This window comes from Hipposideros armiger, unplaced genomic scaffold, assembly GCF_001890085.2.
Source record: "Hipposideros armiger isolate ML-2016 unplaced genomic scaffold, ASM189008v1 scaffold_335, whole genome shotgun sequence".
Classification (NCBI taxonomy): domain Eukaryota; kingdom Metazoa; phylum Chordata; class Mammalia; order Chiroptera; family Hipposideridae; genus Hipposideros; species Hipposideros armiger.
The window spans coordinates 1,918,835-1,945,395 of record NW_017731685.1 but is presented as its reverse complement, the minus strand read 5'-3'; the positions used below and the strand labels follow the sequence as shown (position 1 = coordinate 1,945,395).

At 43.6% G+C, this 26,561-nt stretch overlaps 1 protein-coding gene across 1 annotated transcript in view; it reads right to left on the bottom strand.

The window, feature by feature from the left end:
* Positions 1-100: 100 nt before the first annotated feature.
* The window catches only part of DOCK8 (dedicator of cytokinesis 8), a 216,545-nt gene continuing 190,084 nt past the window's right edge, over positions 101-26,561 (bottom strand). The window contains exons 38-46 of the mRNA XM_019661089.1: positions 23,847-23,990; positions 22,476-22,607; positions 21,878-22,012; positions 20,357-20,446; positions 17,065-17,301; positions 14,462-14,605; positions 13,062-13,168; positions 1,646-1,816; positions 101-1,224 (exon numbers count right to left, since the gene is read on the bottom strand). Coding sequence (XP_019516634.1) covers positions 1,164-1,224; positions 1,646-1,816; positions 13,062-13,168; positions 14,462-14,605; positions 17,065-17,301; positions 20,357-20,446; positions 21,878-22,012; positions 22,476-22,607; positions 23,847-23,990 — 1,221 coding nt within the window. The 3' untranslated portion in view covers positions 101-1,163. The remainder of the gene's footprint in view (positions 1,225-1,645; positions 1,817-13,061; positions 13,169-14,461; positions 14,606-17,064; positions 17,302-20,356; positions 20,447-21,877; positions 22,013-22,475; positions 22,608-23,846; positions 23,991-26,561) is intronic.

Here is a 26,561-nt window from a genome sequence, read left to right as displayed (position 1 = left end):
AACTTGTCTGTTCCCCTTCCCCCAATTCCCCAGCACTGTTCCCATCCCCCCAATTCCCCAATTAAAAAAAAAATCTAAAAAAAAACCCAAAAAACACAAGTTGCAATGGGACACGTTTTGTTTACAATTCTTATTACATTTTTAGTACCAGTCAAGGTAATCAGCCATATTAAAAATATATAATTTAATTCTCAAACAATAATTTTGTTCATCTTTCCCCTAAAGTAATTAAAATACTTCAAGCTGACTGTATTCTTGAAGTGATGTACATATGCTGACAGACAGCACAGTGTTCTGAAAGGAGAGCAGAGATAATATCCTTTTATACAAATTAACTTGGTCCCAGAGAGGAGGAGAAAAAGAGTGAGTGAGCACACACATCAGAAAAGATGCAAAGCCTTATAGAATAATTGTTTCAATGTAAGTGAATGCCTCATCCATGACTTTTGGCTGGCTTCTCAGAGTACCATGTACCTCCTAAATCAGGGCTTCAAGTGTGCTCCTCTATAAACACATGTTAAATTAACAGTAACACCTAAGCAAAAATAACTATACAACAAGTAGTCCACCACTACCAAAAGGGTAACAAGCTCACAAATGATTAGCCTAGCCTCAAGTTTGCAATCATTGTCATGATGTTTAGATTTCTAGGCAGGCCTCCACTCACAGATTTATTGAACACGTTTTACACTTTTGCAAGCTCACCCTCTTTTTCCGCAAAGAGGGGATGAGTGAAGATCCCGTTGAATAGGACGGTGGACATCTTTTCCATTTCTCCTTGGACAATATGAATGCATCCTGTAAATCCAAATATGGGCCAAAGGAAGCCCTCTCTCAGGGCGACCATGGCTGACTGCTCAGCAGGACACACTGCTTATGCCTTGTTTTATACAATACTGGGAAAAGCCACGCTTTAATAAATACACAGCTACCCTTCTTTAACCCTCTTCCACTCCCCCCCACCTCCCCAGTGTGGCCAAAACCTGGTCAGACCCCATTTGGGAGGAATTCCTGTGGTCACTTGGATCCCAAAGCTTTTCGAGTGCTGTCTGCTCAGGGAGCAAGTTGTCTGTTCTGATGGCAAATGTCCTATGTTTTAAGTACCAGCGAGTCCTTCTCCAGGGTCGCAGGGCCTCAGTCTTCATGGGTGAAGACAGCTTTTCTTAGCTGCCCTGTGACAACTGGGTTTCACATTTCCTGAAACTAGATCTGTGGAAGGAGTCTCTGAAATTAAAGAGAGAGAGAAAAAATGAAAGAGGTTAAGAAAGATCAATTAGCCTTTTAAAGAAAGGGAAGGGGGGAAAATCACCCACGAGAAAGGACATCAATCATGGAGAACTCGGTAAATAAGTCAATAAGGGAAGGTGCTGAGATCCTTTTACACCGCGCCAGAAAAAACACAGGCGGTAAGTTGGCCCTGGGAAGACGGCTGGCAAGAGGCCAAGAGGAAGGAGTCCCAGTGAGGTCAGGAGAAAGAGCAGGGAGGATCAGGATGAAGGAGAACAGATCAAGCTCTGGCGGCTTCTCTGACTCAGGCCCACTCCCAGCCCTTGGAGGTTCTGTGCAGCTGAGCGTGCCCTGACTGCTGGGCCCCAAGCCCTGTCCTTTATCCCCCAGGAAGAGGCCTCCTCTGCCTGGTTCTTACCTCTTTTGACTCTCAACTCTGAATATTGGCTTGTAGAGTTCCGGAATTTTCCGCTCGATCATGGGCCTGAGGTTCTCTTTCAGCTTGTTGTAGTTCTTTTTGAGCTCCTGGTGATACTCCCTTTGGTCTGCCGTGATGAGACGCTTGTTTTTCTCTACAGCCTCACCGCATCTGCAAATACCAGGGTGGGGGAAAAAAATGAGGTTTTATTTCAAAGGAGTTTGAAGTGCTTAGAAATACGGGATGATGGTACTATTCATATTTCTTGAGTACCCCTAGGAGTGTTTGCAAACTTGACTGCCTATCAGGATCACCTGTGTAGGTTTTCAACTTGCAGATTTCTGGTCCCCACCTCAGACTTAATGAAGCAGAATCTCTAAGGGGCAGCACCCAGAAATCTGTATTTTTGAAAAGATGCCCAGGCAATACTGATGCTCTGACTCACTCTGTGTCAGGAACTATTCAAGGAGTTTCACATACATTATCAGGTTAATTTTCTCAACAAACCTAGAAAGTCTGTGTTTATCTCTGTTTTGTCCTTGAAGCTCAGAAATGTTAGGTTGCTTGCCCAAGATAACACTGTGAGGAAGTGGTGGATGCAAGATTCAAACTCAGGTCATGGCAGAACGGAAATGCTCATGCTTAGGAAAAACTGTGAGTTATGGCAACATGGCAGATAGATCAGGAGCCTTTCAGTCTCCTACCCTCTCCCCCGCTATATACACATGAAAGTGCTGGGAAAGTACAACAAAAAGTTTTTGAAAGAGAACGGGAAACCCCAGGCACCCCAAAGGAGGAGAAAATAAAAATCAGAGTGATAGCAGGAGCTGGTGACATGGCAGCTGTCATGAAGACTGCCTGTTAGGATCTTGATTCCAGGTCCTGGAGGCTGGAGGGGGGTGCGTAGGCTCCATGCCCACACAAGTAAGCGATTTAGCGTTGGCCAGGGCTAAGCAGGGCTCTGGATATGCCACCTGCATACAGTTCAGAGCCTTGAGAAGCTTTGCCATCTCTGAAAAGAGGTCGAGAAAAAGGCTGCAAACTGTCCAGAGAGGTGGAATGGAAGTTCGGTATCAGCTGGGGGCCATTATCAGGAAAGAAAGTCACCTAAAGAAACTGAAATGCTAGGCTCATACCACGTGTAGGTATGAGTTACAAATTTACATCCCTCTATTGTGAGTGCTCCAATTAACTTAAAAACCAGACTAAGATTATTGAAATCCCTAGGTCTCAGATGGAAATAAATGTAAAGTTGCTCTGGAGGGATAGTTTCTCAATCAGGGCCCCTGGGCCACCCAAAGACAGAACAGCCCCTGCTAAAGATGAGCTCACAATAAAGAATTACAAACCATATGAGGAAACCAACCACTATGAGGGTAAACTAACAGATTCAACATGCAGAAGAATTAGCCAAATAAGAATCAGAGACAATAGAATGATGTAAAACCCCAGAGTTAATATATAGATATAATAAAAGGTATAAAATCCATGATAAAAAAAATGGAAGAGTATGAAAAAAGAGATCAGAAAAATTTCAGAAAAGAACCAAACAGAACTTCTAGAAATAAAAATGTAGTCACTAAAATAAAGAGAAAAATCTCAATGGACAGGTGAAACAATAAATTAGACACAACTGGAGAACTCATGAACTATGACAGGTCTAAGGAAATCAAAGAGATTTAAAAAAAAGTAAAAATATGAAAAACATGGTTAAGAAACCTGGAGATATGAAGATGCCCAACTCACATCTAAAAGAATGTTTAAAAGAATGTAAAATGAGTAAGTGGCAATATTCAGAGATAACAGCTGATAATTTTCCAGAATTGAAAACAGACAGAAATCCTCTAATCAACAAAACAGATTTATACCTAGTCCTACCGGGGTGAAACTGCAGAATGTTAAGGAGAAAAATCTTAAAAATTTTGTGTTTATCTAACTTGTGGACAGTTAAGTCTAGTGTTTTTGTCGTTTTCTGCACAGTATGATACATACCAAGAAAGAAAACCATGTTTTTCTTGCCCTTTATACTCTTCTACTCAAGGGATCTTACAAATCAACAAACCTTGAAGGAAGAACATAATGGCTGAAACTTAGCTGACATGCAATAATTAGTAATGTTTCTATCATCCTTCAGATGAATTGGATTCCAGTGATCAATGTGGTTTAAACTGTTTTCCTAACAGAGGTGAAGAGGGTGGCATGTGGCTATGGGGCAGGGAAAAGCTACCTGGCCAAGGCAAAAATAAACCTCTGGACACAGCTTGACCACAGAATTAGCCTGCTGTAGAAGAAGGACTGGATTTAACTCAGCCAGAAGCCAAAAGAACTCTCCTCACTGGATTTTCACCTATCCTTTAAACTTGACGTTAATGGAAGTAAATTGTAGGATACCTATGGTTCCCTATCAAAGGGTTTGAGGAAGGGGGAGAAAGGGGAGGTATATAGCCTTTGAACCCAGAAAAATCTACTACATCACCCCTTATTATTTTTTATTGCTTCTTAACTAACAGTTATGAACTACCACATGTGTAAAATAAAGTCAGTTTCAGGATGACTTCAGGGCCCAGGTTTGTACCACAGGCAGATTACAAGAGGCCTGTAGATGCTAAGTTGAGGACGTCTACTCTGAAAACTTGGGGAGAACTAACTAAATTCTCTGTAGTCTGTGTTATCAGAAGTAACAATAGCTACTAGCATGTACGGATGGCACACTATGTGCCCTAGACTGGGTTAAATGCTTTACATGCAGACAGAGCTGGGGTGGAAAGAAACCCAGTCGCTACTCATTAGCACAATGACTTAACTATTGAAATCCTCAGTTTTCTCATCTGTAAAACGGGGATAAAAATCTCATCCCTCAGGGTCGGCTGAGTGGCTCAGTTGGTTAAGAGCTTGCTCAAGAGTTTGAGCTCTGAGCAACAGCGGTTCGAGTCCAGCCCGAGCTGAGCAGCCGCTGAGCTGCCAACAGGTGGCAGGATGGCTCAGCTTAAAAAAAAAAATCTCATCCCATCTCCTAGAGTTGTTGGGATAATTAAATGAGAAGCTGTGATGATAAGGCAGACCTATGCATTTGGAATGTGGCAGATTCTGTTTTTCAAAAATGGTCACAGCGATAATTGCCCACCCTACATATTCTTCCAGAACTTTGCCACATCCCCATCAGGAGATGGGTGGTCCTTTGTGACCGCCTCCGTGAACACAATGTGGTATAAGCGATACCTTTGGAGTCCTGAATCACCTGCGGTTTGAGTATTCTCGGCTATGACATCACACATATGAGTGAGGACGCCATCCGGGGATTCAAGACCCAGCCACTGTCTGGCTGTCACTGAGTAAGAGACTCTGAGCAAAAACTGCCCAGCTGAGCTCCGGAACCACATGCATCATAAGTAAATGCGATTGTTGTTGTTTTAAGCTAGTTAGTGTTGGGGTAGTTTGTTACACAGCAATCAATAAACATAGAGTTTTACAAAGAGAAATATAATAGGTGGAGTGAAAAATATCCATATTTTTGTAGTAATATTACTTTATAACAAATTTCATAATTTATAAAATTGTTTCATATACTACATTTTCTGTATTTCTTCGTTTCATTTGGATTATATTCTCTAGATTTTCTTATTAAAATTAGAATAACTTCCGCTATTAATTTAAATCCATAAAGAGAGACATGGACTAAAGTTCCCGTCTAGAGAATAGCCATATCTCTTGGAAAATTTACGTAGGATCATATAACTACACTGCCAATGATTTTTTAAAAAATTGTCTTATCTGTCACATTTTCATTAGGTCCACAAACATCTGAACTGTGCTGCTGTCACTCAGTGACACCACCATCCCAGCCAGCCATCTCCTCTGCTGCTTTCCTTGTTGATAAGTTCATTGAACACAAGCATTTTCTCACAGAAAATGTGCCTGGGATTTTTCAGCAGTCGGAGTCTAACAGAAACCAGACTGATGGGGGCTAGGTAGTGCAGGAAGCTGTGCTTCTAGAACATGGTTCCTGGCCTTTGCCGACAGTTACTCTTTGGACCTCTATGTAAGGAGTTAAGAGTCTTTCCTATAGAAAGGGTGGTTATGTAGCCCTCCCTCTCTGCATCTACTGGCCTCCCTCTTCTGTGATGCTCCTTCAGCACAACCCACATATCAGTCCCTCGGTATGAAAAAAAAAACGCTGATTGTTTCCTCAATATCCATTCCCTTTCTTCCTTAGGTATGCCTACCTGGAAAATTAGATTCCCTAGCCTCTCTTAACAGATAGGGATGGCTGATGAGAGATACAAAATGAAGTCACTAGGAAAGGTCATTAAAGGGGCATAGCCTTTTGCTCTCTCAATTCTACTTCTGATACCTTCCTAGGATGTGGTCCTGATGGCCAGAGCCCTAGTAGCCATATTGTGACTGGGAGGACGGGCACACTATAACCAGTATGGCAGAACAAAAGAATGGGGAGAGCCAGGGTCATGGATGATTCTTGAGGTCACCACACATCTCTCGGATGACTATCTCTGATCTCATTTTATAGGAGAGAAGAATAAGTTTCTATTTTATTTTAGCCATTCTCCATTATTAGCAACTGAACGTAGTTCCTAGAGGGAACAGCATAGCATAGTAGTTATGAGGACGACAGCCAGAGTGCTCAGCTAGAATCTTGCTTTGCTGCCTCCTGGCTTTGTGACATCAGACAAGGCACTCAAGCTTTCCAGGCCTTAGTTCCTTTATCTGTGATGTGAAGGTGATAATAGCCTATCTCATAAACTATTGTAAAGATTAAATGAGTTCAACCTATAAAATTCTTAGAACAGTTCTGGCACACAGCTAAAACCTAGAACACTTACTATTATTATTATTATTACTATTATTATTATTATTATTTTATTATTATTATTCCTGATAGGCCCAGTCTGAGTACAGAAACTATTTGTTCAATATGAGAAGGACGGACTATTAGAAATGTTATATTCCAGTCCCTTGTTTTTCATAGTTGATGAAACTAAGATGCAAAGAGATGCAGTGCCTTGTCCATCAGCACCGCTGCATCCTATGGTATAAGCCTTATAGAGGCAGACAAACCACGGGTAATCTCTCTATGTAAATCAGATCAAGTCTCTGTTTCCTGCCCAAATTGATAAGGTCTCTATTGGCCCCACTGAATAATATTGCACTTGTCAATCCCTTAGTATGTGCCAAGCCCTATTCTAAGCTCTACATATTAATATCTTTTATCCTGACACTATCTTTAAGAGGTAGTCACTATTATAGTTGGAGACACTGAGGTCAGGTCACTTGCCCAAGGTCACACACAGCTAGTTAAGGCAGAGTGGGTATCTAAACCCAGGCAACCTGGCTCAAGAACCCATACTCCTAACCCCAGTACCACAAATGTTGCCTAGGAAAGACACTGGCCTTGCCAGCCAGAATCCAGGCATATCTCCTGGATAGTCTCAAGCTGATACTATTCTCTCTGGGGTCCCAATTTGCGGTATTCTGCGTTTCTCAGCTTCTTCCTGATAAGACCTTAGCACGTCTCCTCTCAAAGCCCAGTGAAAAAAAACACAGCTGCTGAAATGAGAAGAGGAGCACACAGAGATACAAGAGACACTGAAAAACTGGCTTCCCCCCTCCTTCCAAGACTGGAGGAATACACTATATGCTCCAGGCCCTTTAAGTTAAGGACAGATAATTTGGGGGCTAGGGAGAATAGCTGGCTTCTTTTCAGGAAGAGTTGCAGTAAATGTGCATCCCGTGGGCATAGCCTCTGCCGAGCACACCCCAGGGACTTTCTCCAGTCCTCTCCCCTTCATTTTCTCTCTCCCAGACTGACCTCTACCAAACCCCAGATCCCAAGGGCAGCCTATCCCAATGGAAGACTAGTTTAAATCCTGGTTCTGCCACTTATTTGCTGTGTGACCTTGGGTTAATCATAACCTGTTTCAACCTCATTTTCTTCATCTATAAAATGGGTTTATGGGGATGAAATGGTGTCAGGTGTGAGGACCTAGCAGACTGGTCACCAGCAGGGAGGCCTGATACGTCAATGTTGCCTGCCTTTCCTAGAGCAAAGTAGGGGTTACAGCCCCACAGAAGGCTCTTCCTGTGTACCCCCTTTACTGCAGATGGGGAGGCACATGAGAAGAAAAGTGCACAGCACTGTGGGGGCAGGGAGTGCCCCCCCGCCAGGGCAGACAAGGAGCAGCTATGGCTAGATCTTCCAGCTATCCCCTCTGAGCCACCTCTGCCTCCCCGGGCTGGGCCTGTGTCACTATTTCCCTCAGGGGTGCCACAGTGGCCCCTTTTCTTCCTCCTAAGTGCAGATATGGGAAGGGGGCTAGACTGGAGCTATGGTCTAGAGAAGGTGTCCAATATCCCAAATGACACGTGGAAGCAGATTCTGAGCATCTCCTGAACACACTAGAACCAGGGCAGGAAGCAGGCAGTTTCCCAGATCAGACTATAGGCTGGTCTTTCGTGCTTGATTTGCATGACACTGGCTTTAACCTCCTTGGGGCCCTGGGCTTCTGGGCTGAAGAATCACAGAGCCCTGCAGTTTCAGTGATCATATGCTGTTCTCTAATTCAGTATCAGCCCCAGCAACCCGCCAGCACAGTGCGCCATCCCGGAAGCGAGAGCAATGGCAAGCCCTGAGCACCAAGACCTTGATCAACAGAGTTGAGGGTGGGGTGGGCTAAAAGAGGGGGAGAGATCACACTGCAACAAAACTGGGGTTTTTTTCTCTTCAGAATCATTGCTGATGGGATGGGAGAGGGGAAAGAACCGTATGTGTGTGTGTGTGTGTGTGTGTGTGTGTGTGTGTGTGTGTGTTGCTCTACTTAGCTCTCAGTTTTCTGTTTAGCATCCTAGACCCACTAATACAGGTCTCTGTGATAAAAGTCCTTCATACATATGTCCCCATGGTTGATAGGCTTCTGAACAAAGTCTCATCATATTTAAAGTTTTGTTTTGCCACCAAATATTCGGATCTCTTTCCACCTGTTACTTTGGTTTCTACCTACGCTATACACATTTGGTTTTCCTTTGGCCACTTGGGCCAATCCCCTCTCCCGCCTCTTCATAGACCTTAACTCCAGTTTATAAACACTACCACTCAGTACTCTATTTTCTGTCTCTATGGCCATAATGTGCAGTAGAACCCTATCTGGGTACATCTGAAACCCACCTGTAACGGGATCCATTGCATACTGCCATCTCTTATTTAAATATAAAAACGAATGTTCTTTTTAAGATAGTCTTTATAGGGGGGTGGCCGGTTAGCTCAATTGGTTAGAGCGTGGCGCTAATAACACTAGGGTTGCCAGTTCTATCCCCGCATGGGCCACTGTAAGCTGCACCCGCCTTAAAAACAACAACAAAAAAACCCAGTCTTTATAGGAATGAGAAAGCTTAATGTTATGGACTAAATTTCTATGTTGAAGCCATAACCCCATGTGATGGTATTTGGAGGTGCGACCTTTAGGAGGAATTCAGGTTTAAATTAAGCCATGAGGGTGAGACCCACATGATGGGATTAATGGCCTTAAGAAAAGAAATGCCAGAGTGGTTTCTTCTCATTTCTCTCTACCATGTGAGGATACAGTGAGAAGGCGGCGGCCATTTACAAGCCAGCAAGAGGGTCTTCACCAGGTCCTGAACCTGCTGGCACCTTCCACTTCTGAGCCTCCAGCACTGTGAGAAGTAGATGCCTGTTTTCCAAGCCCCTCGGTCTATGGTATTTTGTTATACCAACCTGAGCTGACTAAGACAGAAATGCAAGAAGAAGAAACTTGAAAACACAGATTGGCATAGATTATAGTGTCCAAAAGGGTCTGGGGTCCTTTGGGGAGCAGAGGAGGGACACAGAATATTGTACTGTCCATCTTGGTTTCTGAAAGCCTGAGGTGTTCTTCCTTACTGCAGGAAAAGGCAGGAGGGGATCGGGGTTCCAACTTGGCAATCATCTGAAGAGCTGCAGGGCTGGCTGGCTGCGCAGCAGCTGCAGATGTCAGCTTGCCAGGTTCTTTATGACTGTATTCAGCTCTGCTACAGCTGAGTCAGAAAGGCCACAGCCCAGAGGTGGGACCTAGCTGGCTAGCATACACTTCCGCTATTAGCAATCAAGGCTCACTTGTGGTCACCTTGGAGAACTGGGCTTATCGACCTACAGCCCAAGCCTGCTGAGAAGCTAAAGCACACTCCATGGAAAGTTCGAGAGCTGTTCAACCCTCCAACATTTTGCACACCCTGTCACCTCTGCTGTCTGAAAGCAGAGTTGGTGGGGGGGGGGAACAAGGGTACAAACAACTTGACGGAAGAGTTACTCTATTCATTAAAAAGCTGTCACTTGCTGATTGGACTTGAGAAGCAATTAAGCAATGGGGCGAAAGGCAGGCTTCCTCACCTACCACTTGTATAGACCATAATATTCACTCATTTTAAAGGTACAGTTTGATGAGTTTTACTGAATTTATACAGTTATGCAACCTTAACCACAATCTCTCCTCCTACTTTTGATCTATGAGAAATAAAGTGGAAGGAAAGTCAACCACTGTTTGCGCATCGACGTGAAATAGCGAGCAGCAGTATTGTTTTGCCTGGAGCCTTGTCCATTTGTGTTGGGACTTGATCTTAACACACGGGGAGCACAGTGCCCAGCACAAAGCATGCGCTCAATACTTGCTGGCTGAATGGATGAGTCAACTGACATCTATAGTGGGTTCAAAAGTGTAATAGTATGGACCCGTTTACTGTTTTGAAGGGAGGAAAGGGAGGGGAAAAGGGGTGAGTGATATAAGGCATGGCCTGAGGGATCAAGCCACTGGGGAAGGGGGGAAAGGTAAAGGAAACGCAAGAGAGGGGCAATGAAGCAGCCTCTACAGCTTTACAGACTCCACTCAAAGTCCAGTCCCATCCAGCAGCAGCAGCACCACGGAGCTTGACAGAAATGCAGAGTCTCGGGCCCTGCCCCAGACCTCCTGGATCAGAACCTGCATTTTGAAAAGGTCCCCAGGCCATCTGTTTGCACAGTCAAGTCTGAGAGGCACTCATAGATATTTGTGTGGTATTCCTAGAATAATGCAGCAGCCTACCCAGCAGCGGGGAAGGAGGGGCTACAGTCTGGTTTCCCATGTGAATCACCATTAGAAGGGCTAGAGAGCAACATTTTAAATGGGGAGATCCCAGTTTTGGGGAATCCAGCAATTTTGCAGGCCATCTGGGGAGAAAGATAACATCGCCATCAAAAATCGAATGCATGACTTTATGAAAGGAACATCCCTAGGAAAATCCACTTCTTTTTGTGTATCTTGAGCCTGGAACTAGTTGAACTCAGCCCTGGTTCTCTTTGTAGTCACTTGTCCTGGGGCCTGGAGCTAATTAGAAATGCATGTTCAGTGGAGATTTTATGAGTACATTTTAACTAAGGAACAAAAATCATGTCTCCTCCTAATAAGCCTCCTTTTACATTTCAATTCTGCTCAGAGCCCCATTTACCAGTACCACCGCCTGTCAGGTCTTTCCTTCTTGTCCTAGCATGCTCATGAAGCTGTGCTGCTCTCGCTGACTCAGAGGAGCCGAGCAGTGGCATGGACATTCCTGCCTCTCGATCTTGTGGTCATGTCAGTCCCTTTACCAGTAAAAGGATCCCTCTTCCTGCTATCCTCTTTCTTCCACCTATATATTCAAGACAAGGTTGAAGTGATGTTTTCCACAAAGCATTTCCCAGTCTCTCCAGACTATTGACTAACTGACTATTCTTTTCTGAACCCTGTAGTTCTATATTAAGTGCACTCTTAACAGTTCTTAGCACATGTTCATTGTGTCATTTAGCCCTACAGCTATGTGTCCCGTCGTCTGGAGCAGAACACCCAGCTCCTGCATTTCCACAACTAATATCAACCCCGGTCAATGAAACTGCAGGCTCATTAAACATTGCATAGGTCCTTTTGGAGGTCCAGAGAGGCCCAGGCCACTGCCAAGCTCCGAGGCCTTCGACCATAACGAACTTTAAATAAATATACTATGTGGAAAGTGAGTAGTAAATATAAGAAAATAATAGTAAATAAAGTAAATAGTAATAGTAAAGTAAACAGTAAAGTAATAGTAAAAAAATAGTAAAGTAAATAAAAATTCTCCCAATATTCTTCTAGCCTTTTGTTCTATGAAAATGCACTGTTGATTGAAGAGAATCTAGCTTTTTTGAAATGCTAGATAGTTATCATATACAGGAAACAATTCAAATACCAAAACATTAGTCCAGTATAATCTCAGTGTGTGTGCGCGTGTGTGCGTGTGCGCACATGCACACAGCCACACAGAGACACACACATCCTCCCTTACTACCCAGCAGCTGCGCTTCACTGCAGGACAAAGTGAGTCTCCTCTGTACACAGTAAATTTGCATATGTCTCACCAAAGCCTGTGAAGGACGAGATATCCCCACTGTCACCCAACATTAGCATTCTGAGGAATTTTCACTGAATGCAGCAAACTTCAACTTTCAGCCTCCTTTATCCCTACCTCGCAAGTGAGGATAGTCTCATACTCTATATGCTGCTCTGAGGTTCTGGTGTGAAAGGGATACCAGTACACATTTTTCTGATGTCTTTCTTTCTTATGGGTGAAATGCCATCATGTCCTTCAGAATCATTCTTTTTAGGGCCACAGGAGACCCACTATACCTGTCTGTATTACGATAGATTGCAAGACCTTGCCCAAAGGACCACTTCCTATCTGGGCTGGTCAGGCAGCTCTGGAAGCCAGCTCCATTGCAGAATCTGGGAGCAGAGAAGCTTGTATGACACTGGGGACTGTTAGAGATGACTTGAAAAAGCCCTGTTTTAGAGTCTTGCCTTTATCTCTCAATTTCAGGCAGTAATCTATTATTAAGTTTCTAAAAATATGTTGCTGTATTACATGAGAAATTGCAAAGGCTGCCCATGCCAAGAACCTCTCAGACTCTAACACATCATGAAAAATCAGCACCTTGATGGAAGTGTGGGCTATTCTGGATCCAGAGAACCTGGACTTGAACTCAACTCTGCTGTGTGACCTTAGGTAAAATTATCTCCCATCTCTGAACCTCCGTTTCCTCTTGTAAAATGAAGATGGTGATACTACTTGTTTTATAACGCGATTGGGAGGCACACGTGAGATGATAAACATGAAAGCATTTACAGTTTAAACATCAGTTACTTAATAGCAGTACAAGCAGTGTTGCTCTGCTGCAGTGATTCTAAAGCTTGAGCAGGTGTCAGAATCCTTGGAGGGCCCCACTTCTGGAGATTCTGATTCAGTAGGTCTGGTTGGTGCCCGAGAATTTGCCTTTCCAGCAAGTTCTCAGACGATGCTGAAGCTGCTGGTCTAAGGAACCACACTTTGAGAACTTCCGCCCTACCGAATTCCCAGCCGTTTTCCTTCTTACCGCATTATGAATTCCTTAAAGCATAATCTCAACTTGTTGTGATGTCGATAGAGTTTCGGGTCAGCTGGAATTTCGGCCAAAAACACTTGGGCTACTTCCAGTGGTCCCTGAAGTAAAAAGTAAAAAAAAAAAAAACAATACTGACATTGGAAAGAAAACTAAATTACTTGGGAGAAAGTCTTGGAGAGACTTCTTAGATTGAACATTTCATTTTGTAGTTGGTTTCACCAAAACGCAAAAAAGCAAGGAAGGTCTTGAACTTCTCAGGAAACTGTGATTCCCAAGGAGGAGTCTGGAGTTTTCAGAGAATATTCAGAAGTATAAGTGTATTTTCTTAATCAAATGCTACTACTAATAGCTTTCCATCATATACATAGGTACATCAAAAGGTATGTGCCTTGAGTTGATTTTCTAAAAATGGGGATTGTCTTGACCTGTCCATTGATATTCATTTGTCCAGTTGCCCTGGACAGTGTCAAGCACCATTTTGTGTAATTGCTGGCTTGTCAGAGAAATGCTGAGAACATATGTTGTCCATGGTTGTGGGCTTATAGAGCCTTCCATTTTCATCAAAGGATTGGGACTTGAAAAAGCAATGCTTCCTAATATTTCCTGATCTTGGAAATATAATTATCATTTCTCCTCTCTGCTATTTGTGCTTCCTTGATATTATGTGGACACAAAATTTTTGCAGAGGCGTTCAATTGTGCTGAGTGACGAAAGAGTCATGATACTCACTGAGTTTTTGTGTGGAGGTATAGACAAGGGTGGATCTAGATCTGAAATTAAGGAGGTCCATGGGACAGAGAGTACTAAACTAGTACTTCCCTCCATCTGAGCTTGGGTTAGTTGCATGCTGAGCTTGGGAGTCAGGGTTCTAATAGGTCTGAGAAGATCTAGTCTGGTCTAAAGTGTCCAAGAAGCCTGGTCCCAGGTCACCTCTGGTTAGCAAGGCTTCAGGCATGCTGAATTCATCTGGTGACTGACCGAGGGGTTGCCTGTTCTATACCCTTTCCCCCTTCTCCTACAGGCCCTCTCAGATTAGTCTTAAGCCCTGCAACAACTCTGCCTAAACTGGGCATGATTAAGTCCTCTTCAACAGGACACTAGACCTGGGTCATATTGCCAGGTCTGGTCCCAAGCGAAGACTTCTCTGAGAAAATGGTACTCCTTAGATGGCCTACTCATCTCCAGGATTTCTTTTCTATCTTGGATTGTTTCATGAACAGAAGAGGCCCCTCCAAGTTTTCTAAACCTCACAAGTGTTCCGTCTAAATTTAGGAACATCATTTTTTTTGTGTTGACTAGACTCCTCATCAACCTCAAGGAAGGAGGGTGCAGACATATAATAAACATCAAAATAACAAGAACCAGAGGAGCCGCAGCCAGTTCTTGCCTACCTGGTTAACAGTAGCTCCAACAGAGCCCTGCAGCACCATCTGAAGCATCTTTGCATCAGGGGGCTCCTGGTTAACAGCGACCGCTAACTGCAGCGTCTTCTTCTTCATATCTTCAATGGCAACTTCGATGGGTGTCAAAACAAACTGAACATAAGACAAAAATGTAGGGAAGTCATTGTCTGATCTTATAAGCCATGACAAACCTGGCACTATGACAAAGAGAGTGCCCGGATTTGAAGACGCCACTAAGAAGGATTTCAGAGTAATTTAAGATAATCTGAACAGGTTAAAAGGAAGGAAGTGCTTAACATTCCTTGAGTACTTATTATGCTCCAGGAACTTTACATACATTTATCATTTATTCCTTTAAACCACCTCCTTAGTCTCTCCATTTTATAATCGGAGAGAGATTTGTAAGGTTAAGAAAGTACCACAAAATGACACAGGTGGTAAATGGGGAGGCCAGAATTTGATCACAATAATGCCTATGTTCAAAATCCATGTTCTTTCTACAATGCTAGGTTTCCTTTCCTGTTATTGAAAAAGTTACCTGGCTTATTGGGAAAGCTATTAGAAGCACAGCATGCAAGATTTTCTTCCTCACCACAACACAAGATTTTGGCATCCTGAGTGTCTTCTCCAACTTACCCTTGGGTGAATTCCTAGTAAATGGAATTCTTGTAAGGGTCACTCGGCTAGTTGCTAAGTTCTGCTGGTTTGGGGTACGGTCCTTCCTGAATGTTATGAGTGGAGTCATGTCACCCTGAATTCATATACTGAAGTCCTAAGTCCCAGTACTCTAGAATGTGACCTTATTTAAGATAGGGTCTTTATAGAGATGACCAAGTTAAAAGGAAGTCATTAAGATGGGCCCTAATCCAGTAGGACTTATGTCCATATAAGAAGAGGAAATTTGAACACAGAGACATACATAGAGGGAAGATGATGTGAAAAGACATAGGAAAAGGTGGCCATCTACAAGCCAAGGAGAGAGGTCTGAAACAGGTTCTTTTTCGCAGCCCTCAGAAAGAACCAATGCTGCAAATACCTTGAATTTTGACCAGTGACCTCCAAAACTGGGAGACAATTAATGCCTGTTGTTTAAGCCACCCAGCCTCCGGTACTTGGTTACAACAACCCTAGTAAATGAATACACTGAGGTTGTCAGGAAATGACCGATAGCCAAGAATTATTGTAAGGACCGTTACGGAGACCACGAGTTTATTTCTGCACTATGCCTACATGCCCTAGTGTTCAAAAGCCCAAAACAATAAGAAATACAGCAGATGCCTTCTAAACCAACCTCTTCTTAACTGAGTCACCGGTTCAGGGTGTTTTTGCCCTCTGTGAAACCTACTCTCTGAACTTGCTGAACACTTGAGCTCGTGGGCCACTTTCCAGCGAGCTCAGTCACTTCTGCTCCTGCCTGATGAGGTGTATATTCACCACAATTCATCTGTGTTTGCTCACCAACTTGATTATGCTTGTTATACTTGTTATTGGAATGACCTAATCTTATAATACACAAACTGACGAACTATGGGCGTGGACAGAAAAAGAGTTGTTTCTATGAAAACCAAGCTGAATGCTTGGGCAAGTAGTTATGAAAGTGAGTTGCTATAAAGATCCTTGTCATATTAGGTATGTACAAGACAACTATAAAAGGCTAGGGGGGCAAAAAAAATTATTAAAACCCAGAAGGGTTTTTGTCTTTAAATTGTTTGTAAGGGATTTCAAACTCCTCTTTCGGTTTTCAGGAAATCAACTGAAAATTTCCGGTAGTTTTATCTTGGGTGGGTTTTATACCGGAAAGCCATTGTGGAATGGGGCCCAGCCCCCCAAAAACACCGAAGAAGGCTTAGCCTTTACAAAATGAATGACAAGCAAATGTGCATGGATGTGTTTTAAAGTAAAACAAAATGTTTAAAGTATGTCTAATTGTTGAACAAATCTGTGGCTTGAGATATGTTGCTGCCCATGGATTAGAAGCCTTCTGTACCGAGAACCAGAGAAAAGAAAGGGGTCCTTCCTGTCAACGTACAGAAGAGGAAACTGAATGAAGGTAAGTGTCCTATGCAGCATCACAAGAGGAAGCTGGGACTAGCAGTCAGCTGGTCCCCTTCCTCCAGCTTGGTCACCAGCTCGGTGGGGCTGCTGCTTGCTCTTCCTGTCTCTAGCAATTAACAACACAACTATGCCTGAATCACCCATAAGCTTTTAAATATACAAAGACTTATAATGTGGCGCATTTTAAAATATATACATTTCATATCAATTTACCTTGAAAATGTAAATGCATGCTAAATGTTATAGTTACGCAAGCATATTTATATTAAAGATAAAACTTGAACTACATAAAATACTGAAACATAAAGTAATGCTATAAAACAGGTAGCTGCCTAAATGGGATTTCCTGGCACCATGAGAATGAGAGGATAACCACCATAATAATATTTCAAGGGTGTTCCTTTTTAGATTTCGCTCCAGTCTGCCGCGAAGGAACAGGAAGGAGGTTTGTGGGTGTCATCCTGGGAGGTTGCCCAGGGCCACTCCTGCAGTGTGGCAGCCTCAGCCCGGAGCCTGTTTCCTGCAGGCGCCTTTACCTCCTCCTTCTGGATGACGCTGATCCGCGTCTTGATGTAGGGGAAGGCGTGCATGGTGGTCAGGATGGTGTTCCGCCGGTATTGCTCCTGCAGCTCCCCCCGAGGCCGCCCCTCCAGGGTGAAGGGGGTGGTGTACATGAACCTTCGCAGATTGGAATTCTTCTCAAAGTAGGTTACTCTGTCTTTCATCTCATACTCATCAAAGTAAGGCTCCACAAAAGTAATTTGTATATAGGCCTGAGGGGGAAAAGGCAGGGGAAGGTGGAGATGAGTTATTCTGCAAACAACCACGCAGGGCACAGGGGAAGGGCATGCTGGTACCAGCATAGCAGCACCACCTCTCTGACTTCACAAAAGCACAGAAGCTGAGTGCGTCAGGCAAGACTTCAGCCATCAGCCACACTTACCTCCTCTCCACCTCCAGGGAGAGACAGGACTCTGAGATGGAGAGGGCAGCGTGCCTGTGTGAAGTCAGGTCCACAAGCCACCCTTCTTTACCGATCCAACTGAAAGTCGGATGAAAGTTCACAAACTGCTATTCGGAAGAGACAAACTTTCCTTTTCGGAGCAACCATGACCACTGTACATTTGGTAGAATGGCTAAACTGAAGAAAATTGACAATACCAAGTGCTGGCAAGGATGGAGAGCAGCTGGAACTTTCATACACTGATGGTGGGAATGCGAAATGGTACAGTCACTTCACAAAACAGGTTGGCAGTTTCCTATATAAATTATACTGACCATACATTCCAGTGATCCCTCTCTGATGTGTGTGCCCAAGAAAAATGAAAACTTATGTGTCACACAAAAACCTATATGCAAATGTCAGCAGATTATTCATAATGTACAGAAACTAGAAACAGTCCACATGTCTCTTAAGTGGGGAATGGATAAACAAATGGTGGTACATCCATACAATGGAATACTACTCAGCAATAAAAAAGAACAAACTACTACAGGATGGATAAATCTCAAGTGCGTTGTGCTAAGTGAAAGAAGCCAGACTCAAAAAGCTGCATGATCCTATTTATTTACTGTAGGAATCCATCCATGTGATGTTCTGGAAAAGGCAAAACTGCAGAGACAGAATATAGATCAGTGATCGTCAGGAGCTGAAATAGAGGGAGGGAATGGCTACCAAAGGTCATGGAGAAATTCTGTGGGGTGATGGAATTCTTTCATATCTTGATTGTGGTGGTGGCTACGTGAGTTTGTCAAAACTCATACAACTAAAGAGAAAAAGAGTGAATTTTACTGCACGTACCTCATTAAAAAGTACGCACACACACACACACACACACACACATACACGCACACTGTGAAAAAACACACATATTAAAAAAAAAGTTCTCTTACAAAACAAACAAAAGAAGAATAGCAATGACCATAGACTCTGCAGCACCCACCCACTGAAATGGCTGGGTGAGGTCACTGATCTCAGACCGTAAATCACTATTTAGTGTGATGAAATCTGGTTATAATTTGGGGTTAGATTCTTATTTAAAATTCTCAGGACCTACTTTTGGGCATTTCCAAAGAGGGAAAAAGAGCATCTTGTGCCAGGGATGTCACTGGTGACTACATAGCCTGCATGGCGGGCACACAGCCAATCCCAACTTTCAAAGACCTCAAACATCTCTGTCAGAAGCTTAGCTCAGGCCTTACCAGTTATTGCTTCAAGCCTAGACTAGGGAATATATCTTAAGTGAGCAAGTCTTCTGAACTATGTGGAAAAACAAACTATGAAATTTGGCCAATACCTCTCTACTTGCATCATCTTCTTAATATCCTGGAGGACAGAGCTGAGAGAAGAGTTTGGACTCTTCGTTTTACTGACCAGATGGCAACTGCTCCTCTGTCCCCCAGCCCTTAATAACCCTGAACTTGCATTATTTCCAGCAGCTTAGAAAGCTGTCTCATGAACATATCTGTCTATGAGGTGGGCTGAGCAGGCAGTCATCACTCTATGGTGTAATAAAGAATATATCTAGTCTTCGTTTGCCTTTCCTGGCACAGAGCTTCAAAACCCCTTAGAATTTCCTGAGTGATATAAGTGTTGTTGTTGTTTTTTTATTTTAATGAGGTGATTCTTGCATGGTGAGTCCCTAGGTAGCTTCAGGAAGGGGGCCAGTCATTCAAAAGACCAATCATATGATTAGAGGGTTGGGAGTTGGGGCCAGCCTGATTTCCAGGGGGAGGATAAGGGCTGGAGACTGAGTTTAATAATAAGGTTGATGATGATAATGCTACCTGGATTGGTTAAATTCTGGACAGCAAGGCTCAGTGGAGCTTTCTGGATGGTGAACATATTGACCTGCCTCAGGGGTGACATGCCTGGATTCCATAGGGAGAGGGCATAGACGCTATGGACTCCTTCCCAGGCTTGCTCTGTGTACCCTTTATCATAAAACTGTAATCATTATTACAGCACTTTTCTGAGTTCTGTGTCATTATAGTGAATTATCTAACCTGAGGGGCAAAGTGGAAACCCCCAAATCTGTGGCCATCTGGTCAGAAGTGTGGGTAGCCTGGGGGTCCCATGTGAGTCTGGTGTCTGAAGTGAGGGCACTCTTGTGGAGAGCTGAGCCTGCAACTTGCAGCATGTGACGTAACTCCCGTGGTGAGTGTCAGAACTGTACTGCAGTCCACCCAGTTGGGGTGAGATAGGACACACCCTCACATGAGAAGTGAGGAAACTGAAGTCTAAGCCCTTTGCATCACTCCCCCAACAATGCAGGGACCCTGCATTACCTGGAAGGAATACCTGCAGCCTAAAGACGTTGCAACTAAACGTGGCCAATGAAAACGCTGCATCTTTTTAACATGTTTTAAATTGAGGGTTTAAAGTTTTTCTAAAGATGCAGTAAGGAGCAGTGATTAAGAGCGTGGTTTTGAGGGTAACAGGTCCTGAGTTCGAGTACTGGCTTCAGCACTTACACAATCATGGAAAGTTGCTTAATCTTTCCATACCTCAGTTTTCTCATCTGTAAAATAGAAATAGTAACACCTAGTTCAAAGGGCTGTTAGAGGTTGAAATGAAGCGATGTATATAAAGGGCCTAATGCAGTGCCAGGCATACAATTGGTGTCTAATAAATGGTAGCTCTTATGACTTCTGCCTTTGAGTGTGGTTTCCGTAAAATCTAACCAAAGAGTAGTTGAACCCTACACAAAAAAATTTGGCTGCACTGAAATGACTTGGAGAGCTCAACACAGGAGGTCATTTTATGTTCTTGGGCTCGAACAAAGGGAATCAGAGCCTGATGACTGTATTTTGCAAATTTCCTCCTACCTTGTTAGGATCCAACTTGGTTTTGTCCACAGGGGCAGAGTCTTTTATCACTTCCACAAATTCCGCGCCAAAACATTGACTATAAAATCCCTAGGTAAGAGAAACCAACAGATTATAAAGGTTATTTCAATGTATAATAATGCAACTCTTTGTCTTTCAGAAGTGGAACAAGTTTGGAATACGTATAAGGGAGAATTTTCTCATTGATTACTGAAAGCCTCTCTGATCTAATCAGGCAAGTTCAACGCCTCCTGAGACAAAAATAAAAATATAAGGAAGTCCAGCATTGCAAACTGATACATGCTTCCCTACAGCATGAATGACTCATCTCTATTTCAACCAGGGTCATCATATGTCCTGAAGCAGCACCAGGGGTATGGCACTGTTTCCTTCTTGCCTTTTGTACCCTAGGAACTTGGAGGTCACCAGGCTTTCTAGAATGTGACAAACCACAGTGCATAAGAAGACATAGCATGTACTTCTAGCCCTAAGCTGGGAAAACATATGAAGAAACCAGGTGTCCTGGGCTCAATTGCTAGCTCTCCTTCTCATGAGCTCAATGACTTTGGGCAAGTCCCCCAACCACTCTGGGCCATGGCTTCTCTGAGTCAAATAAGGATGAAAATCCCTCGTCTTATTTGTCATGGGTAGGTAGTATAAGAAGCAATTTGGCAATAAAAGTGTTTTAGGTTTTACAGCCATAAAAGGGCATAAACTCAAAGCAATACCAAGGAGTGGATCTCGGGTTAATTGGTGTCAGCAGCTCAGGGGACCCCAGTTATTCACCCTGAGAGGGTTCTGTTGTGGGGGCACCCCTTGATTTCCTCCTGAATTCTTAGTGTTCGGCCCTTTCAATGTCTACTTTCTTTTTTCTCACTGGTCTCTGTTGTTCCCCTTTTTCTCCAGTCTTTCTTCCGGGAACATGCTACTCTCTTCTGCTACGTTGTAGATCACATGTAAACAGCAGGTTGAACGTGGGACTGCCAGCCCAGGGGTTGGGACACTGACTCTAATTATTCAAAGAGGGGTGCTCCTTGGATCAGCATGAAGAGCTTGCTGTGCCACAGCCCATGCGTGGCTCTGTGCCAGAAGTGGGATGTGTTATCCAGTGACCCCAAAACGATGGCCACAGCATTTTCTAGGTGTAATTCAGCAATCTGGCCAGGTTACCTCAAAGTCAAGGTAATAACCTTCAAGCTGAAGAACTATTATTAAAATTGGAAAAGGGTTTCAAGAAAGCACATGACGTTGATTGAATTTTGGATAGTCTTAAAAAGAAATATTCACCCATAAATTTACAAACTGTGACAAGACTACACAGAATCTTAGGAGAAAACGATCCAAACCCTGCTTTACCTCACGATCTCACCTAATACCTTCATATTATATATGCAATGTGAAAAAATTTACATATAGATCAACGATGAATCCATGATCCTTTGGGTTTTTTGTAATGACCCATTCTAACTTGTTTTTGTCAAGTATACAATGTCAAGCACACAGAGTCGTCACTTTTCTTACCTCTAGCCTATGAGAGATCTCAGGAAGCTTGGTAATTGCAGGCTCTTTGTAAACAAATTCTTGCTCATCCAAATCCCCAAATTTGGATCCATAAAAACCAACTCGGAAGTAGGTTCCAAACATTCTCTTATGACCCTGATGAACAAAATTAAGAAAACCTCGCCTTAGTTATATAATTTATGAGGATCCATCGCGTTGCAAAGGATAGGAGTCTTTTATTGCTCTGTTATAAAGCATGTTATCACTATGGCAAACATAAACAGAAATCAGTCCCTCAAAAAATTTAATATTTATGGAATAAACTTTTGAAATAATAACAAAAGAGTTCCCACAAAAGATTTCTAGGACTTCTTTTAAGTGAGTTTGGAAAGAGGCTCACATTTCCTGGTTGGAAAGTAATTCAAGCTGCCTTCTTTCACACTCTGAATTCTGGTCCTCTCGTCTATTCCCAGCCCTTCTCCGATTGGTAGGTGAGAGCTACAGTGATGATGTGCTCGAGGTAAATCACTCCCTGGAGAGGAACGGGGGGCTAAGCGTCTCTGGGACAGCGTCACCTGCTGCCAGGTAACAGGACCTGTTGGCCAGGGTCCCCAGCTACCTTGCTAATGATGCTGTCAAAAGCCTTCTGCAGCTTGTCATGAGTGGAGGTCAGCTTCCGGAAGTCTCGATGTGCTTCCAGGATGGGGATGACCAGCTTGTAGACCTCGTTCACCGTCTCGTACAACCCTCCCTTGGAAAGAGAAGAACACCAGAGAAAACTTAATCTTTGGAAACTTCAGAAGAGAAACCAGTGTTCAGTACGCCCTGGAGAATGGGTCGATTGTTGGCACCACAATATTTGAGAGAGCAGGAGTGACGTCTGAGCATCTTTGGGACGGTTGTAGCACTGAAACCGAACTAGACACATGCTAAACGGTTCTGCAGGATGATGTTTCCGGGGGAGCTTTTCACAGAGGGAAAGCAGGACAGGAAATTGGCAGCAGAGAACAAGAGCAATTCTAGAAGGTAGCTGCAGCATATGTAAATGTCATCAGGGGTTCCCTGTTGCCAGATGTTCAGTGTATGCCTGAAAGGAGTTAGTGGGATTCTAATGGTTCATTTTCTTGAATTTTGGGGAAAAAAGGAATTTATTGAACAAAAGAAAGATAGTTAATACAATAATCAAAATACACAGAGGTTGTAGGGTGGAAATTTGGAATGGAAAACTAGAAAAGAAAGAAAAATATAAGGATGAAAACAAAATTGGATCAGCCTAATACAGTGAAGTATTAAATATTTACTTGGCTTAAGTTTTGAGAGAGGAGGGAGATTATTAAAATGAAAATGGACAAGAGACTTTCTCTCCCACCCTGAATCTCAATGACTTCATCTATATATGTTTTCTCTAATTAGGAGTGTTTGGACCCAGATTAAGTTAATGAGGGGGATCTCAGTGGCTTCGCTCCCACATTTCTCTGCGCAGGTCCTAGTCGGTGACAATCGGGAGGATGACTCAGCTGTTAGGAAGGAAGACACTGCTTATTTATTTCTTCCCCTCCTCTCCCCTCCCCTTCCCTTTTCCCTCTCCTCTCCTCTCAGTGACTCCACCCCAATCTTTTTCTCTATGAGAGGGAAGATGAGGGAGTGAGAACATGCCCCATCATTTATTGTGCAACCCTGGGCAAGCCATTTCACCTCTCTGTGGCTTAGTTTCCACCCCTATTAAAAGGAATAATCCTGTGAAACTGCGGTCCAGCCAATGAGCATGCAGTGAAAACCAGACTATGCAGTGCTGAAAGGCTTTCTCACCTCCCTGGAGGGCTGATGCAATTTGCATCCATCAAAGTCCTCCTGGGCATCCCCGGCCCTGCACACCCCTGCACAGATCTCAGGAAGTGGGACTGGCTTGTCCATGAAGAATGGCATTCCCAGCACTGGAACTTCAGCCTGAACGTGCAGGCCAGGCCCCGGGACCACTGTGTGCACTCACCGTGCTGAACAGCTCGGCGGCCTGCTCCAGCAGGCCCACCAGGCCGCTCTCCGTGAAGTACCGGCCGGAGCACACGCCATCCTCGTCAGGGGACAGAGTGTCATCGGAGACCGCAGACTCCTCCAGCACGTTGGAGGAAATATTCTGAAAGAGATCACAGTATAAGCCCAGAGGACAGGGGGCAGGACTAAGAAAAGGCACCACAGGGACCCCAAATGTAGGCATGAGGAAGTCACGCTCAAGATCCCCAGTAAGCCTGTGATTATACAGGCCTGTCATTCCCCCAGGAAGAGGCTGCCATTCGTTCTGAAAGGATGCACTGAGCAACTGGTCTTCAAAACTCATATATATTTTTTTTTAAAGATTTTTATTGGGGAATTGGGGGATGGGAACAGTGCTGGGGAGTTGGGGGAAGGGGAACAGAGAAGCCGCTGTCCTTTTGTTCTTCAGTCTAGTTGTGGAGGACGTTGCTTCACTGGCCCAAGTTGGCACTATCATTGCGCTCTTCCCGGGTGAGGCAGATCAGTCGCCGGCTTCTGGACGGCCGCTCACTGCGGCTGCTGGCCGCTCACGCTGGCTGCTGGTTACACACGGTAGCCCATGGCAACCCACGGCAGCAGGAGATGCAGCCTACGCCGACCCCGGTGACTCTCGGCAGCCCAGTTCCAGGTTTAGCTGTTGTTCAGCATCTTAGTTGTAGAGGGCAGTGTCACTGGCCCTCATATGTGGGATCCGAACCGGGGCCCTCTGGCGTCCCAAGCCAGCTCTCAACCACTGGGCCACTTGGCTGGCCCATATTTTTTTCTTTTTCACTATGAAGAGATTTACAAAGGATACGTACCTCCATGTAACAACAGTTGAGTTATTTTAGTGAAATAACCCTAACAGGCACCCAGTGGGGGTCATGGTTTTTAAAAGGCAAAGGCCAAATAACAGTTGACTGACTCCTTGTTTCGCCAGATGAGTGAACCTCTCACTTTTGGGGGTTTTTCCCCTGAAGAATGTTGCTACTACTGACTTGACTTTTAGGTGGATAGCCGTGATATTATAGGACAACAGTAAATGAGAATGCTTTCTTTATGGAAATTTTTATGGTGATGTAGCAGTTATTCTTTTCCTTCCCAAACATTTTCTTCCTTTCTGCATACTTTTCCTTTATATAAACTACAGAGTTTAAAGTCTCTAGCAGAGAATCCAGTGACCAAGGCCAGGGCTAGGGTGAACCCAGGGCACAAAATTTAGGGAGGCACTCATTCTCAGGGTTGTGTAATGTTGGCTGTGAACTTGCTTGACCCTGAGAGTCAGTGCTTCCTTAAATTCTGTGCTTTATGTGCCTCACTTGCCTCACCCCAGCTCCAGCTCTGGCAGTGACTCCTACTCTTTTTTTAAATTTTTTTTTTATTTTAGTGACTCTCATACACTTGACAGATCAAGAGTCATTTTCTTCCACCTGTCTCACAGCTGCGGAAGAAATGTATATGGGAATGGGAAATCTTTCTAGCTTAGAAATTGCAAACAGGTAGCACACATGCCACTCCTTCCTATTTCTGCACGCATGGCAGGCATAACTAATCAATTATAGCACTCTTTCCCTGAAGCTTGGATATAGTCTCAAAATTCTTCTCAGCGTAGTACTCTAGTCAGTCATTATCAATGGACCAAAGTTGGCTTTTGAAGTAAAATTTGCCAGCCTCCTGGCTTGGCTAGCAAGATCAAGTGAATCAACCTTAGCAATCAAGGAAAAGAGAGTAGTCACAGTCCTATATCTTCACAGCTAATGTTGTAATGTAGTTTTAGGAATATAGAATCTTTTGTGGCCAGTCTTTCTTTCAAACCTTGTCTTTCTCTCATAATGTTTCTGAATTGGAGATTAAAAAAAAAGGTCCTAGCGATTCAGATGAAAGAATCTAATAATCCCCCAAAACAAATACTATTGGAATTGTATGCAACTTTCTACATGTAGAGGAACAGATCTGAAGTTATGCAGCCTTATTAGCTATAGTCAGAGGGAAAAGATTCTGGGCAGACTTTCCTGGCTTCAGAATTAGGAGGTAAAAGTAACAGCAGTATCTCAGAATGTATCTATATCCACATTTGTGGAATACATATTATACTCTGGGGCATAGAATTTCAATGATCTTAGTTCCTTGGAATTCAGTGGCCTCAATGTTATTATCCTTGAACAGATTTATTTAGCTCCAGTTTATAATTCTTTTCCAAAAGTTCAAGTTTATTGGAGCAGAAAAAAGTTGAAAACTAAAGAACAGAATATTTAAGAAATTAACTCTGGACATCTGTTGTGGATGCTGCCAGAATTCCTTTATCTTTCTATAAAGCAAATCCTCCTGGGGAACCAACCAATCATTACTCCAGGTGTGGATCTCAACTCTGGCCCTGTCAATTTCATTTCTCATTCCATTTCTCTGGCTATTATGATTGGTTCAGGCATGCACACATTACCTTATCAGAACCAATAGGATGCATTGAGACTTTTTCAGCAACTACAAGACATGAGGCACCTTTCTATTCTCCTGGACTTGAACCTAGGATGGTGTAAACCTAAATATTTCTCAACAAGTATAGGAAGCCTGTGAGGAATGCAGCCAACATCACGGAAAGCAGAGACAGAAAGTGGTGATGACACTGAGGTCTGATGACATTGTTTGGGCCCTTAGGTCCAGTTTGGCAGGTGCTACTCCAGGCTCACCTCCCTCA